Below are 13007 nucleotides of genomic sequence, written 5' to 3' on the forward strand. Positions count from 1 at the left end.
CAGGGGAGGAGAAGGCAGGGGAGGAGAAGGCAGGGGAGGAGAAGGCACGGGAGGAGAAGGCACGGGAGGAGAAGGCAGCAATACGTGGCGTGTTTCAAACATCCCTGTGGATATGGCAGCCCTGGGTGCAAGCCTGATAAGCAAATGGATTTTCCCCACAGTTCTGTATTTCACTTTACATTCTTTGAATGAAAAAAAGCCATCTGAGAAGTAGGAGGGCTGTTATTTGTGCATCCATCACTCAAAGCAAAAGCAGTGAGTGCCGGATGCCAGCTGCACTGAGTTGTTACACAGCCATATTCCAAAGGAAACATCAGCAATACGGAAAAGGACTCAAACTGCTGATTATTAAAACAGATTCATACACCACTCTTTTTGTTTGTTTGTTGTCAGTTATCACCAAAGAGCTCGCATTCACTTACATCTCCGATTGCTCCCCTTTTTCCTGCTCAGACAGCCATGCTGGCAGGCAACTGGAATGTTATCATGACAAAGAGAATTGCTCTGTAGCAGCCGTACTGCAGCTTCCACCAGCAGCTTCAAGTCTTTGCTGTCGCTGAACATAACTGCACAGGTTTCCAGATTGAGTTTGCTATCAGTCCTGATCAATCTTGTTTTAGACATCAGTTTAATTAAGTGCTCAGAGCTACAATCCATCCTCCCCCAAATGCATCGATGCTTCTTTCCCCCCTGTGAGCCATCAGCTGCTCAGCCCTTCCAGAACAGCCAGAAAACACAAAGGCAAGCCCTCCTCATCAAGGGGCTTTTAATCCTTCAGCAATCACACTCTGCCAAACTCTTTAAACCTTTTACATACGTACATATGGAAACATTACAGCATGGACAAAACCTTTCCAATGTTCTCTCCATTCAGCTCAGTAAGAGCACACACCTGCAGTGCTTGGAGGCAATGAAAGAGGTTCTGATGGACCCGCAGATAAAGAGGGGCTCCAGCACTTTGTTCACAGCACTTCCATGCAGTGCCAAGGAATTACTACAAAGCCTGACTGTGTCCAAAGGAGAGCAGGATATGTTTATGAAATGACTCTTTTTCCTCCTGAATATATTTGAGAGAGACTTACAGGAAAAGAAATACAGCTTAGTGATGTCCTGTTCACTGCATCACTGCCCTTTGAGAAAGGGAACAAAGGGATCCGACACTTTGGATGAATAGCACTCCTGGCCTTGCAGCTTGCCAGCTCTGGAAACAGCCCCATATATTGGGATATGAGGCACTGAGATAAGCTGTGCTAAAGAGCACAGGTCGTTAGTGCTGATAAGCAGCCAGCACGAAACAAGGTCGGTGGTTATTGCCATATCTTCACTTCTCTCAAAGTCCCATGTTACAGCAGATAAAGAACAGGTAATTACACATCATGCCGCTCTCTTGTGCCAAGAAGTTTAATCTTTGGAACCTGCTTGCTGGTGTAGCACTATTTCTGCCTGGGCTAAAGGAGCTCAGCTCAGCCCTCAAAACGCAGTGGATTGAGCAAACAGAACCCCTCAGATACAGGAGAAATCCTTGGGTGGAATGGAGAGAAGAGAGGAGAGGAGGCAGCCTGGAGGGAGAGGAGAGCACAGAGCGTCCCATCACTCTGGTGGGGGGACTCTCAGGATAATCAGGTCCACCTGTTTTCAGTCCTTCTGCCCTACTGAGATTTCCCTGCCTTCATCTCCTGAGTCTTGACTGTACCTCCCTGGTGTGTCCTTGAGCCTCCTGCACATCTTCCTGCTCACCTCCTGCTGCAAAGGCTCACCAGCAGGGCTCTATCAGCTCTTCACAGATCATCTGCAAGGCAGTGTAACACAGTCACAGTGCACTCAGCTGTTAATACACAAACTGACACACAGCACATTCAAAAGCTGCACAGAAGTGCCCAACTCATGACTTAAACACCAGCTCCTGCTGCCCCGCTCTGTTTTCCCATTGCCCTGACTGCTTGGTAAACATGTCATTACAGCATACAGGCTGAGCAGGGCACGTGTGACGTGTTCACACCTGCTCCCCAGATACAAGCAGAGTGTAACAGAACAAAAGTATCAGGAAGTGTTTCGGAATGCTGCTGGATCCTACCAGCATGTTGGTCAAGCAATGAAACCCAATTCCCAAATCACTGTGTTGCACAAGCAGCAGAACCCAATCCCAAATCACCATTCCATGAGCCAAGCAGTGGAACCTATGCCTAAATCACCTCCACACGGTCCAAGCAGTGGCAACCATTCCCAAATCAGCACCATGCTGGCCGAGCAGTGGAACCCATACCCAAATCACAGCTTGTTGGCTGACAGTTGCTTAATGCTACCACAACTTGAAGCATTTTCTTCCCAGATAACCCAGGAGCACACAAAGCACGCTGCTATTCGACAAATCCCTGCAACCCTTATAACAACCCAAAGAAATAATCAAAAAACTCACAAGAGACCAATTCCTCCTCTTCGGAAAGGACTCTAGCAGATTGAAGAATGCTTCTTATTACACGTCCACCCCGTAACCCACATCAGCAGACCGCAGCCCTTCACAAGCTGCTGCCCATTCACAACAGCACTTCTATCACAGCCCCACAAACCCTGAGCTGCTTCACGGCCGCTCGCCTCCTCTCCCCATCATCACCAAGTGCAGAACACGCCGCCTTCAGCCGCCAGCAGCAGCGCAGCCATCCAGCTGGGCACTGCTCCCCAGCCCCAAGGCGTGCGGGCGCCCCGCACTGCTGCTCTACCCAGCACTGAACCCCAGCGAGAGCACGGGGAGCTCTGCTGGAGGAGACAGACAGAGCTGGGCCCAAAGGAGCAGAGCGAGCAGCCGTGAATGGGTAACCAGCCCGGCCTGCACACACAGCTCTGCAGCAGGAAGGGCCAAGGGGAGCAAAACGAGCTGCAGTGTGAGCAAAGGCAGCTCATCGCTGGCGGCTGTGGAACCGGCAGGACGTCTGGCAGCCCCGCACACTGTGGGATCAAGGTATTATTTCAGCCATTGACAGACTGCCCAGCGAGGCACCCAAACAAAAGTCTGCTTCAAAGACAAAAGTCTGACAGCACAACTCGCTGCCAGGAGGGGCTGCAGCCACAGGCACTGCTCCTCACAGCTCCATCCAGCAGAGCTCAGCGTGGGCACCAGGGAGCTCTGCAGGAAACCAGGGCAACAAACAGCCCTGAGTGAGCTGCAGTACCTGCAGGCAGGAGAGCTTTGAGCAGGGAGGGAAGCAGGCAGGGAGATGCACTCTGCTGCTCTGACAGCACCCAGCTCCTGTCCAGCTCTGTCCCCACAGCCTGAGCGCACAGGGAAGGGCCCAGCAGCAGCCAGCTGCTCCCAGAGCACACTGCACTGCAGCGCAGCCCCTCCACATTGCTTGAGAAATCCTGTGTCAGCAGCACGCATGGAACCCACCTGGTGCAGCGACGTCCTCCTGCTCCCACTGAGCCGCTGCCCTGACCAGCAGCTGAGCACGAAGGCGATTTCCTTCCAGTGCGCAAGCACTTCAAATTCTGATTCTATCTAAGCTCTCTCCCACAACTGTCAGTTGGTGTCAGGAGTCCCTAATGGAAGTGCAGCTAACGGGGCTGAGAGGGCATCGCAAGGAAAACCCACCAGGAACCACCCATCAGCTCCACACGTTGTTCCAGGCTGCCTCGACTTTCCTGAGGAGAAAAAAAATAAGAGGGGAAGAAAGAGAGGGGGGAAAGAAAGAAAGAGGGGGGGAGGGACGGGAGTCTGTGCTACAGAGGCATTGCCTGCACCTCTGCTGAGCTGGGAGCCGGGCAATTGGTGTCCCCTTGGAGAAGAGCCCAAGTACAGAAGCAGAACTGCCCCCTCCACGTGACCAGCAGTGACCCCCAGGCTCCCCCAGAAATGCCTGCCGGCATATTTGGCAGTGAGTTTGGAACAACGGGCTCGGTCTCACACCCCAACTGCAAACACATCCTCTAATTAAGTTTCCACAGGGCCCAGCAGAAAGCAATCCGAGGGGACAGGCAGCTGCTGCCCATCCCGCACAAAGGCGATGTTACGGCCATCCAGGCTCTGCCCGGGGAACCCAAGGGACAACAGCACAGGCTGCACAGAGCTGGTGCGGCGGCGGATGGCCAGGGGCTGATCGCAGAGCAGCACTCAGCGCGGCCGCTCGTGATTCACCGCGCGGCTCTGAGCATAACCATTGTTTTGCTTAAAACACGTCCTCCCGGGGCGCAGCCATCTTCACTCTTATTAAGAGAGGTTTTCAGCTTTCATCGCTATGGAGAAAAGTCTGCAAGTGAGCGCAGCACACCCTGAAGGCAAAGCGTGAGGGAGGAGAAGAGGAGATGCGGAGGGCTGGATGCGCCCAGAACACAGCGGTGCTCCACAGCTGAATAAAACCAACAGAACCCAAAGCGCCCGAGCTCCCAGCAGCGCCCCACCAGTGCTGTGCTGCCCTCCTGCACAGCAATCATGGGCGGCGTGGCTGTTTGTGCTGCCGGCTTCCGTATCGAATGTCTCACTAAATAAACAGGCTGCTCGAGTAGCTTGAACGCTCCGGGCTGAGCCAAGGCAATACAGCCACATATGGAAGGTGGGGTGGGGTTGAGGAGGGTCGGGTAAGGCTGAGTCGGGGCTGCTGGTGATGGTTGTTTCGTTTTGCCAACCAGCTTTCCCACATTGCTTGTGGGACTCAACAATGAGCCAAGTCTTTGGCATGGAGATGTACAACATGTGCTTTGGTGCTGCACAGAGGATGTGCAAACAGGGTGGGAGCTGCTAGTGGAGGTTTCTGACATGTTAACAGGCAGGCTGGGATGGAAGGGATTCCAAAACAGGGTCAGGATGAAAGCCGACCATAATGCTGATCCCAAAGTGCCTGGGCTCTTCCAGGCCTGCCCCCATCCCAGCACCTCCTGGCCATAAGAGCCTGCTGATTTGCTCCGTCCTGCAATTTACGTTGGTTTAATGGTAGACGTTAATGTACCGCTAGCAGTTTCTTTCCTTTAATTTAGTCAAAGCCCTAAAAATCGCCCTCAGAGTTCACCAAATTTGCAGCACGTAACTGATGTTAATCATTCCCAGATAGAGGACAATGAATTACAACCAAAAGGGTTATGATGTCAAACGAGACCCACGCGGCCACGGCCCAACTCAGCAGCTCCCATAACTCAACAACGACCACAGGATTCAGGAGAGCACTGAGATCCACACTTTGGACTGCTGGATCTCCCCACAACATCTGCTAACACCGCGACTCTGTGCTGGCACCACGGCCACCCTGCACACAGGGAGGTGACCCACGCCGTGCTGTGCAGACACCATCCACCACCAAAGCCTCCTTGGTTTCCGTGCTCCCTGCTCCCCGCGGAGGCCCCACACGGCTCTGCTCCCAGCCCTGAGCCCCCGTTGGGTTCTCCCCTTCGGAAAGAAGCAGCTGAGAAGTTCTGGGTAAAAGCACATCTCGGGTTGGGCACTGAGCAGCCTGCCCCCGTGCCACGAGTCTCCAAAAATGTCAGCCCTTAATGGGAAACACGCTTCCTATCGAGCGACTGCAAAAACTTCAGCGAAGCCTCTGCAATTAGCTCCGACCTGCTGCTATCACACCTGGCTGCTGCCGCCCTCCAGGGGCTCGCACACATCCACCTTCCATCTGAACTCACACAGGGGCTCAGATAACGAGATGGGAATGAGCTGCCAGGGATGGGGGATGTCTGCTGGAGGAATGTCTGCATCCCTGGCAGCCAGCGCTGCCCGGAGAGCGGGGAGAACCAACAGGAGAATCCCGTTCTGCTGGAGACATTAAAACTGCATTTAATGTGAAAAGGAGAAACGAAGATCCTCCTTTTGTGTCCTCACCACTCAGCGCTGCTGGGTGCAAAACCCGCAGAGCAGCGGGGCACAGAACGGACCAGCAAAGGAAGCTGCCCACAGTCACACATCTGCCCCTCGCTCTTATTTTAGAAAGCCTCCCTGGTAATTTGCCTGTGCTTTTGAAAAGCAAGTAATATGTTTTGAATTATAAGAGGTTACAGGGACATTTTTGTGGTAAATTTGGACTTTCATTTGCAAAAAGAAAAGAAAAAAAAAACAAAAAAACAACCAACCCTTCAGAGCTACAGAAATCCGTTCGGAAATAACATTTTTTTGTCATTGCTAAGCACTTTTCAACAAAGCCTCACAGCTCCTGTTCCAAGGAGCTGTTTACATCCCGAGCAAAGAATACGGAGGTATTTCTGTCCCTGCGAGCAAAGGGAGGAGCAGCACAGCTTCTGTCTGCGTGCTGGGATGCAAAGAAAGGTGCGTGCTTTGCAGCATGCAGGCAGCATTTCTGAGCCGTTCTGAGCACCTCAGCAGCAGCCCCAGCTCAGGCAGCCAACCCTCAGAGCACCCAGCTCCTGTGGGCACCGATCCCATCCGGAAGCAGGAAACCACTGGGGCAGATCAGCACGACCAGCAGCTGTTACGGTGTGCTGACCCTCCTAGCGGGACAATTGTGCAGCCATCAGCAGGGGAGCAGGCAGCGTCTGCTGGCATTTATATGGGCACGGAACCATTGGAGCTGGAAGGCCAGCCAGTCAGAAAGGTCAGCCCCAGCCCCACGTGCTCCCTTTCGAAAGCCCTCCAAGATGCAATCACAGCCCAGGCACCGAGGGACAAACAGTGATGCAACAGCCAAGCAGCAGGATCTGCTGCAGGAAGGGAATTCGGTCCTTGGGACAGGAGGGGAAATGCTCAGGCAGCCTGAAGGCGTGCACAGGGCAGCGCATCTGTGGACAGGAGCTAAGGGCTCCTCAAGGGCACTGCTGGGAGAGCAGCTCAGGTCAGCCCAAAGAACGGGGCCGATGTCCAGGCTGACCCTCAGCAGGCGCCACTCAGAAGGCGATCGGTGCTGACAGACCCCACGTGCCGCCTCCAGGCGCTGCCCGGGCAGCGTTCCCTTGCTGCTGGCACAGCTCTGCCATTGGGGCTCACTGAGCTGCACGGCCGTGACGAAGATGAGCTGGAGCCTGGCCAAGCCTGCACGGGGCGTTTTGATGGACGAGGGGGCAATCTTCATTCCAATCATTCCAAATTCTGACACAACGCCCTGAGAGCTGATCCTCCATCCCACACCGCGCCAGCAGTTCAGATATTCGGATCTCATCGAGGAGGAAATTAAAGCGGCTTAAAGGCACGAAGAGTTGTTCATTAAGCACAAATATTTATCACTGCGAGCACAGCGAAACCAGGCATTCACGCAATATTCCCACTAAAAGACATTTCCTGCACTGCCCGGTGCAAAGCCAACCCTGCCCAGCTAACAAAAGATAAGAGACCCACAGCACGAATTCAGCATCGCACAGAAAGTGCCTGTTCACTTTAGAGTAAGATCAAGACCACAGAAGAGCAGAAAGTGAAATCCCAGCGCTCCTCCATCGACGTGCACACGATGGTGTGATGACAGGACGTCCTACAGGGGCACCCGGTGGGGAATGCAGGAAGGGATTCCCTTCTTTGGGGGTCTTCCCATCAACCCTGGATCCCGAGAGGAGCTGAGCCACCCAACCCAGCACAGCCAGCCCACCAAGAGCAAAGCCCAGCCATCAGCCACTCGGATGCAAACTGCTCAGATGCAGCTGCCTTCCATAAGTTCTTTGCATTATTCTGATGACTACTAATCACAGCCACGCACTCAGGACAAAGGAATTCAAGGGCCGGATGACTTTTATTTACAATTAATTGTGTAACACCCAAGGGCTGCATGAGAGCCCCAAACTCGAGGAGCTGCAGGGCTGTGAATAAGCACTAAAACCAGGAACGTCTCACAGAACCTCCAGGCGGATGGTTGTGATGTTTGTGCACCATCACAGAGCAGCAGGCACAGCAGGGGGGACGGGGCAGTAAATCCTCACTGTGCCCGCAGCCCCACGCAGCCCCGTTTGCCCATCTCTCCTGCACACATCCCTTGGGAAATATCCCTGCGTGCCCCAGGTCTGCTGTGACTGCAGCTCCTCCCACATCTGGGCTCGCTTGGGAACAACATCCAGCACAGCCCAATCTGGGTCAGCCGCTGACCCCGTGCCAAAATGGCTGCGGCGCAGCACGGCACTGCTGGGCGCTGCACAGAGCACCCAGCTCCAACAAGGGAGCACAGGGAGGCAGCAATTCCCCGTCCTGTCGTGACAGGACCGACAACACCCCCACCCCGGTCACAGCCTGGGCTGCAATTTGGCTGGAACGGGATTTAAAACTGCTGTTAATCACCACCTCCAAGGCTGTAAGGCCATAAGAACTCGGCGTTGCTGGGAACGCTCGTAAAGCAGAGCACGGGTCAGTGGGCCGAGGGCAGGCTTTGCTTCTGCACCCCAGGGACACCGAGCCAGGATCCTCGCAGAGCAGCACCACCAGCACTGAATTCTGCACAGCACACGTAAGGATCCCAAATAGGAAGTTTGTTCTTATGCTCTTTTGGACAAAACTACAGCAGACGGCGCTGCTGGGCGCGTTCCTTCCAGTCCCAAATGGAAGCCTGCTGATCCTTTATTTATCTGATGATGATCCTTCTGTTTCATCGAGATCCCTATTACACATTAACCAAAGAATATAAACCCCCAGAACAGCCTGTTACCTACAAGTTTCCTGCTAAGAACAGCAACCTGCGTCACGGTTATCATCTCCACAGAAAAGGGCAATTTCTGCTTAAACATCTCATTTTTAAAACCAACAATCATCAGTAAACAACAGCAAAAAACAAGGTTTGGGAATATAAACACAGCAAGGAGAGACGTTTCGGGTTCTAGTTCAGAGTTTGGAAGGCATGCTGTGGAACAGCTCTGGTTGGAAGAGACTTTAAGTATCACAGAACCACGGAATCACAGCAGGGATGGGTTGGAGGGATCTCAAAGGGCACAGAAGTAGGGAATCGTGGTATGGCCGGGATGGCAGGGACCTCAGGGATCACAGAACTGCGGAGTTGTTGGGTTGGAAGGATCATAGAATTAGGGAATCACGGCAGGGTTGGGTTGGGAGGGACCTCAGAGGTCGTAGAACCATGGAATCTTGGGTTGGGCTGAGTAGAGCTGGGCTGGAAGGGATCTTGAGGACCACAGAACCATGGAATCACAGCATGGTTGGGTTGGAAGGGACCTCACGACCCCCAGCCCCACCCCACACCACAGGCTGGCTGCCCCCCACTCACACTGCCCTGGGTCCCACCCATGGCTGTGGGCACCTCCAGGGATGGGGCACCACAACTTCCCTGTACCAGAGCCTCACCACCTTCTGAGTGAAGATTTTCCTCCTAAAACCTAACCTGAATTTCCCCCAGTTCCCCCACTCCCATCACTATCAGAACATGTAAAAAGTCCGCCAGAGCCCACACAGAACCTCCAGACCCCACTCAGAATACTGACTCCGCTCAGATCCTACTCACACTACTGAGCCCTCAGATCCCACTCACACTCCTTACAGCCCCACAGACTCCACTCGAAGCCCCTCAGCATCCCAACAGAGTCCCACAGACCCAATCTTGCACCTCAGAGTCCCTCAGACCCCACTTGAAGCCCACTCAGAGCCCCCTCAGATCCCATTCAGAGCCTCTCCGAGTCCTTAGAATCCCAGAGACTCTTCTCAGACTCCACTCAGACCCCACTCAGATCCCCTCAGACCACTCTGACCCCACTCAAAACCCCTCAGAGCCACTACAGTCCCACTGACCCCACTCTCAGAACCCCCAGACTCCACTCAACGCCCCTTACAGTCCCACACACTCCACTCAAAGCCCTCAGATCCCACTCACACCCCTTACCGTCCCACAGACTCCACTCAAAACCCTCAGCATCCCAACAGAGTCCCACAGACCCCATCGCTGCACCTCAGAGCCTCACACTCAGAGCCCCAACTCAGAGCCATTACAGCCCGAGACCCCACTCAGACCCCACTCAAAGCCCCTCAGAGTCCCACAGACCCCACTCACATCCCTTACCGTCCCACAGACTCCATTCAGAGCCCCACAAACTCCACTCAGAATGCAGTCAGATCCCACAGACCCAATGGGAGCTTTCAGACCCCACTCAGAGCCATTACAGCCCATCAGACCCCACTCAAATCCCCTCAGACCCCACTGGGAGCCACTACAGCCCTCAGACCCCACTCAAAGCCCCTCAGAGTCCCACAGCCCCCACTCACATCCCTTACCATTCCACAGAGCCCACTCAGAGCCCACAAACTCCACTCACAGACCCCACTCACACCCCACTCAAAGCCCCCCACTCACACTCCTTGCCGTCCCTCAGACCCCCCCGCTCACCGCAGCCGGAGGTTCCCCATAAACTCGGGCATAGTGACGGCGTCCAGCAGCACGAAGTCGGCCTTGCCGAACTCCAAGCTCTCCTGCTCCGCCATGGTTCCGGGTGTATACGGGTGTATACGGCTGTATGCGTGTGTATGTGTGTGTATGCGAGCGGACGCCGGGCTCCGAGCCGCCGCCGCACCCCGAAGGGCGGGGGGGGAGGAGAAGGGGGCGCGGCCCCGCCTCACCTCAGGTGGGCCCCCCCCCCTCCACACCAGTGAGTGGTAGATGTGAGGCGAGAGCGGCCCCTACCGGCCATAGAGGAGTGTTGGCTGCGAGGCGAGAGCGGCCCCTACTGGCGGCAAGCGGGTATGGCCCCCCCCTGCCGGCAGAGCGCGGCACGGCGGCAGCCGGGAGGACCCCGCCCACTGCGCTCCGCTTAATCAGAATGACCCAAAAAGTCCGGAATTGTTACGGATGTCAACAGCGGTAGAGCAGAGAGCTGCTCCTGGGAAGCTAGGTCACCCAAGGGCAATTAGAGAATCAGTGTTAACTGGGGAACTCAGAGCGACCTCAGCAGCATTTTGGGGAAGAGGCGGTGGGTTTGGGCGTGCAGGCACAAAGCACCGTGATTAATTAACTCCATCCCCCGACCCCACAGCCCAGTGGCAGCACCTCGAGAGAACACCCCCAAATTCTGCCCGTTTTGGCACTTTGCTGCACTTCCGCCCGATTGGTTTCACCCTTCCAGGGGAGCACCTCTGGGTGCGTTTTTATGCCGTGTTGCTGCAGGTGCTTAATTAACAAAGCGCTAACGAAGCTCCCACTCCTTGCACACACACACCAACCCAGCCGAATATTGGCACAGCAGCCAGGAGTGCAAAGGTCCCTCCGTTAGGGGCGGTGCTGAGGGCAGAGCGGTGCAGATTGTGTTGTCATTTCCAAAAACACGACCTGAAACCAAACAGCTGCAAAACACAGCTGTGGCTCTGCAGGTCGGGCTGTGGGCTGTCAGACAGGCTGTCCAAAATCTGGCAACAAGAGGCTGTAGGACGACAAGCAATGGGAATGCTTTGTTCTGCAGCATGGCCGAGGCTGGGAGAGTGGGAAAAGGTGTTAAAGCAGAGGGTTGTGCTCAGTGGGGATGCACTGGGGTTGGACTTTGGGGTCTTGGTCTTTTCCAACCCTAATGATTCTCTGATTGTAATTAATCAGCCGCCTGGTCTCCTCTGAAACACTTGACCTTTGCTCTTAATGAGCTGTAATGGTGCTCTGTTTCTTCTTCCCCATCTTCCTCAGATATTCCCCCTGGGGAGGGATGTGCTGGGGCACTGCAAACTCACCTGAGGGTGAGTGCTCACCTGAGCACTGCAAGAGCCGGCAGGGCAGCTGCAGCACAGCTGGGTGTCAGCATAGCACAGCTGGGCGTGAGTGCAGCACATCTGGACATCAGCATAGCACAGCTGGATGCCAGCTGCAGGGTGATGCAGCTCCCAGGTGTGTGTCCCAGCTCACAGTGGGTCTCCAGGCACCTGAGAGGCAGCTGCACCATGGACACCCCCCCCAACACCCAGAGAGCGTTCATCCAGATCACCGATGAAGAAGGAAGAGCAAGAGGGAAGTGTCCAGGGAAGTAGGTAATTAATTGCTGGAGCCACTTGTTAAGGGCTCTGAGATAGGCTCAGACATCATGTTGTTAAGCAGAAGTAAACTGGGGGCGGTCCTGTGTCACACAGATGGCTCCAGAGGTTGGGCTGAAGCACTGCATGAAGTGTGAGCTGTTCTGAATTGCGCGGCACAGCTCCAGGGCACAGCCACGTGTGGCAGAGGGATCTGCATAGGCTGCACCGATGGGCCAAGCCCAACTGCATGGCGTACAGTGAGGGTTAGCACTGCGTCCTGCTCTTGGTTCCCAACAAAGCCACTTTTGGCTTTGGGAGGAGAGGATGGAGAGGCGCCCGGTGGGAAAGAACCTGGGGTGCTGATGGGCAGCTGGGTGCCCATCAGGGGCGTTAAGTTGGGTGTCAGGGGAGATTTCTGCATGGAAAGGGGTGCTTCATCCCCACTGCATGGACATGGCACTGAGGGACGTGGTGTAGTGGTGAGACCCAAGAGCTCAGGCTGACTGCTGGACTCGGTGACCCTGAAGGCCTGCTCTAGCGTGGATGATTCCATGGGTCTGAGGTTCTGTGATTGCACCATGGGTTTTCTGCTCATTTTTGGCCAAAAACAGCATGGAGATGCAGTCCACTTCCAACCTCTGTGCGGGGCTGTGCCCAGCTCTCATCAAATGAACGAGGAACCCAGTGGTGTGAGATGCGGAAGAAATAAAACAGGGCAGTGTTTGCAGGATGAGAGATCCCACAGCAGACACACGGCCGTGCAGGGGCGCTTCCAACAACGCATCCGTGAACACCATCAGCGTGGTGAGCTGCTGCTCTGTGCCATGGGCTGCGCGTTGTCAAGGGCTGCATGGTGCCTTGGGCTGCACCTCACCCAGTGCTTCCAGGACCCCTGGCATCCCACCAGCATTCTGATGGAGGCAGCTTCCAAGGCGCCGAGCAGAGCAGTCAGGAAGGAGAAGTGTGGGGGTTCCAGGAAGGAACCCAGCTGTGCTCTGCGTGTCCCATTGTAGCCATGGGGTGGGGAAGCGAGACCGTCCCAAAGCCGGGATGGGAGCTCCTGGTAGGATTCCTCTCTTGGCTCTGTGACCCCGCAGCGCTGCTCGGGGCAGAGGGAGCTGCTCTCGCACAGCTGCACAGAGTCTCTGCCTCCCCTGGAGAG

At 55.0% G+C, this 13007-nt stretch overlaps 1 protein-coding gene across 2 annotated transcripts in view; it reads right to left on the bottom strand.

The window, feature by feature from the left end:
- MYO1D (myosin ID) overlaps window positions 1–10445 on the bottom strand; it is a 69751-nt gene extending 59306 nt beyond the window's left edge. For both annotated transcript variants that reach the window (XM_042832243.1, XM_042832244.1), the window contains exon 1: window positions 10242–10445. In XM_042832243.1, the coding sequence (XP_042688177.1) occupies window positions 10242–10336 (95 nt within the window). In that variant the 5' untranslated portion in view covers window positions 10337–10445. The remainder of the gene's footprint in view (window positions 1–10241) is intronic.
- Window positions 10446–13007: the final 2562 nt, after the last annotated feature.

This window comes from Centrocercus urophasianus, unplaced genomic scaffold (assembly GCF_019232065.1).
Source record: "Centrocercus urophasianus isolate 14NV4802_14NV808 unplaced genomic scaffold, USGS_Curo_1.0 seq_378, whole genome shotgun sequence".
Lineage (NCBI taxonomy): Eukaryota > Metazoa > Chordata > Aves > Galliformes > Phasianidae > Centrocercus > Centrocercus urophasianus.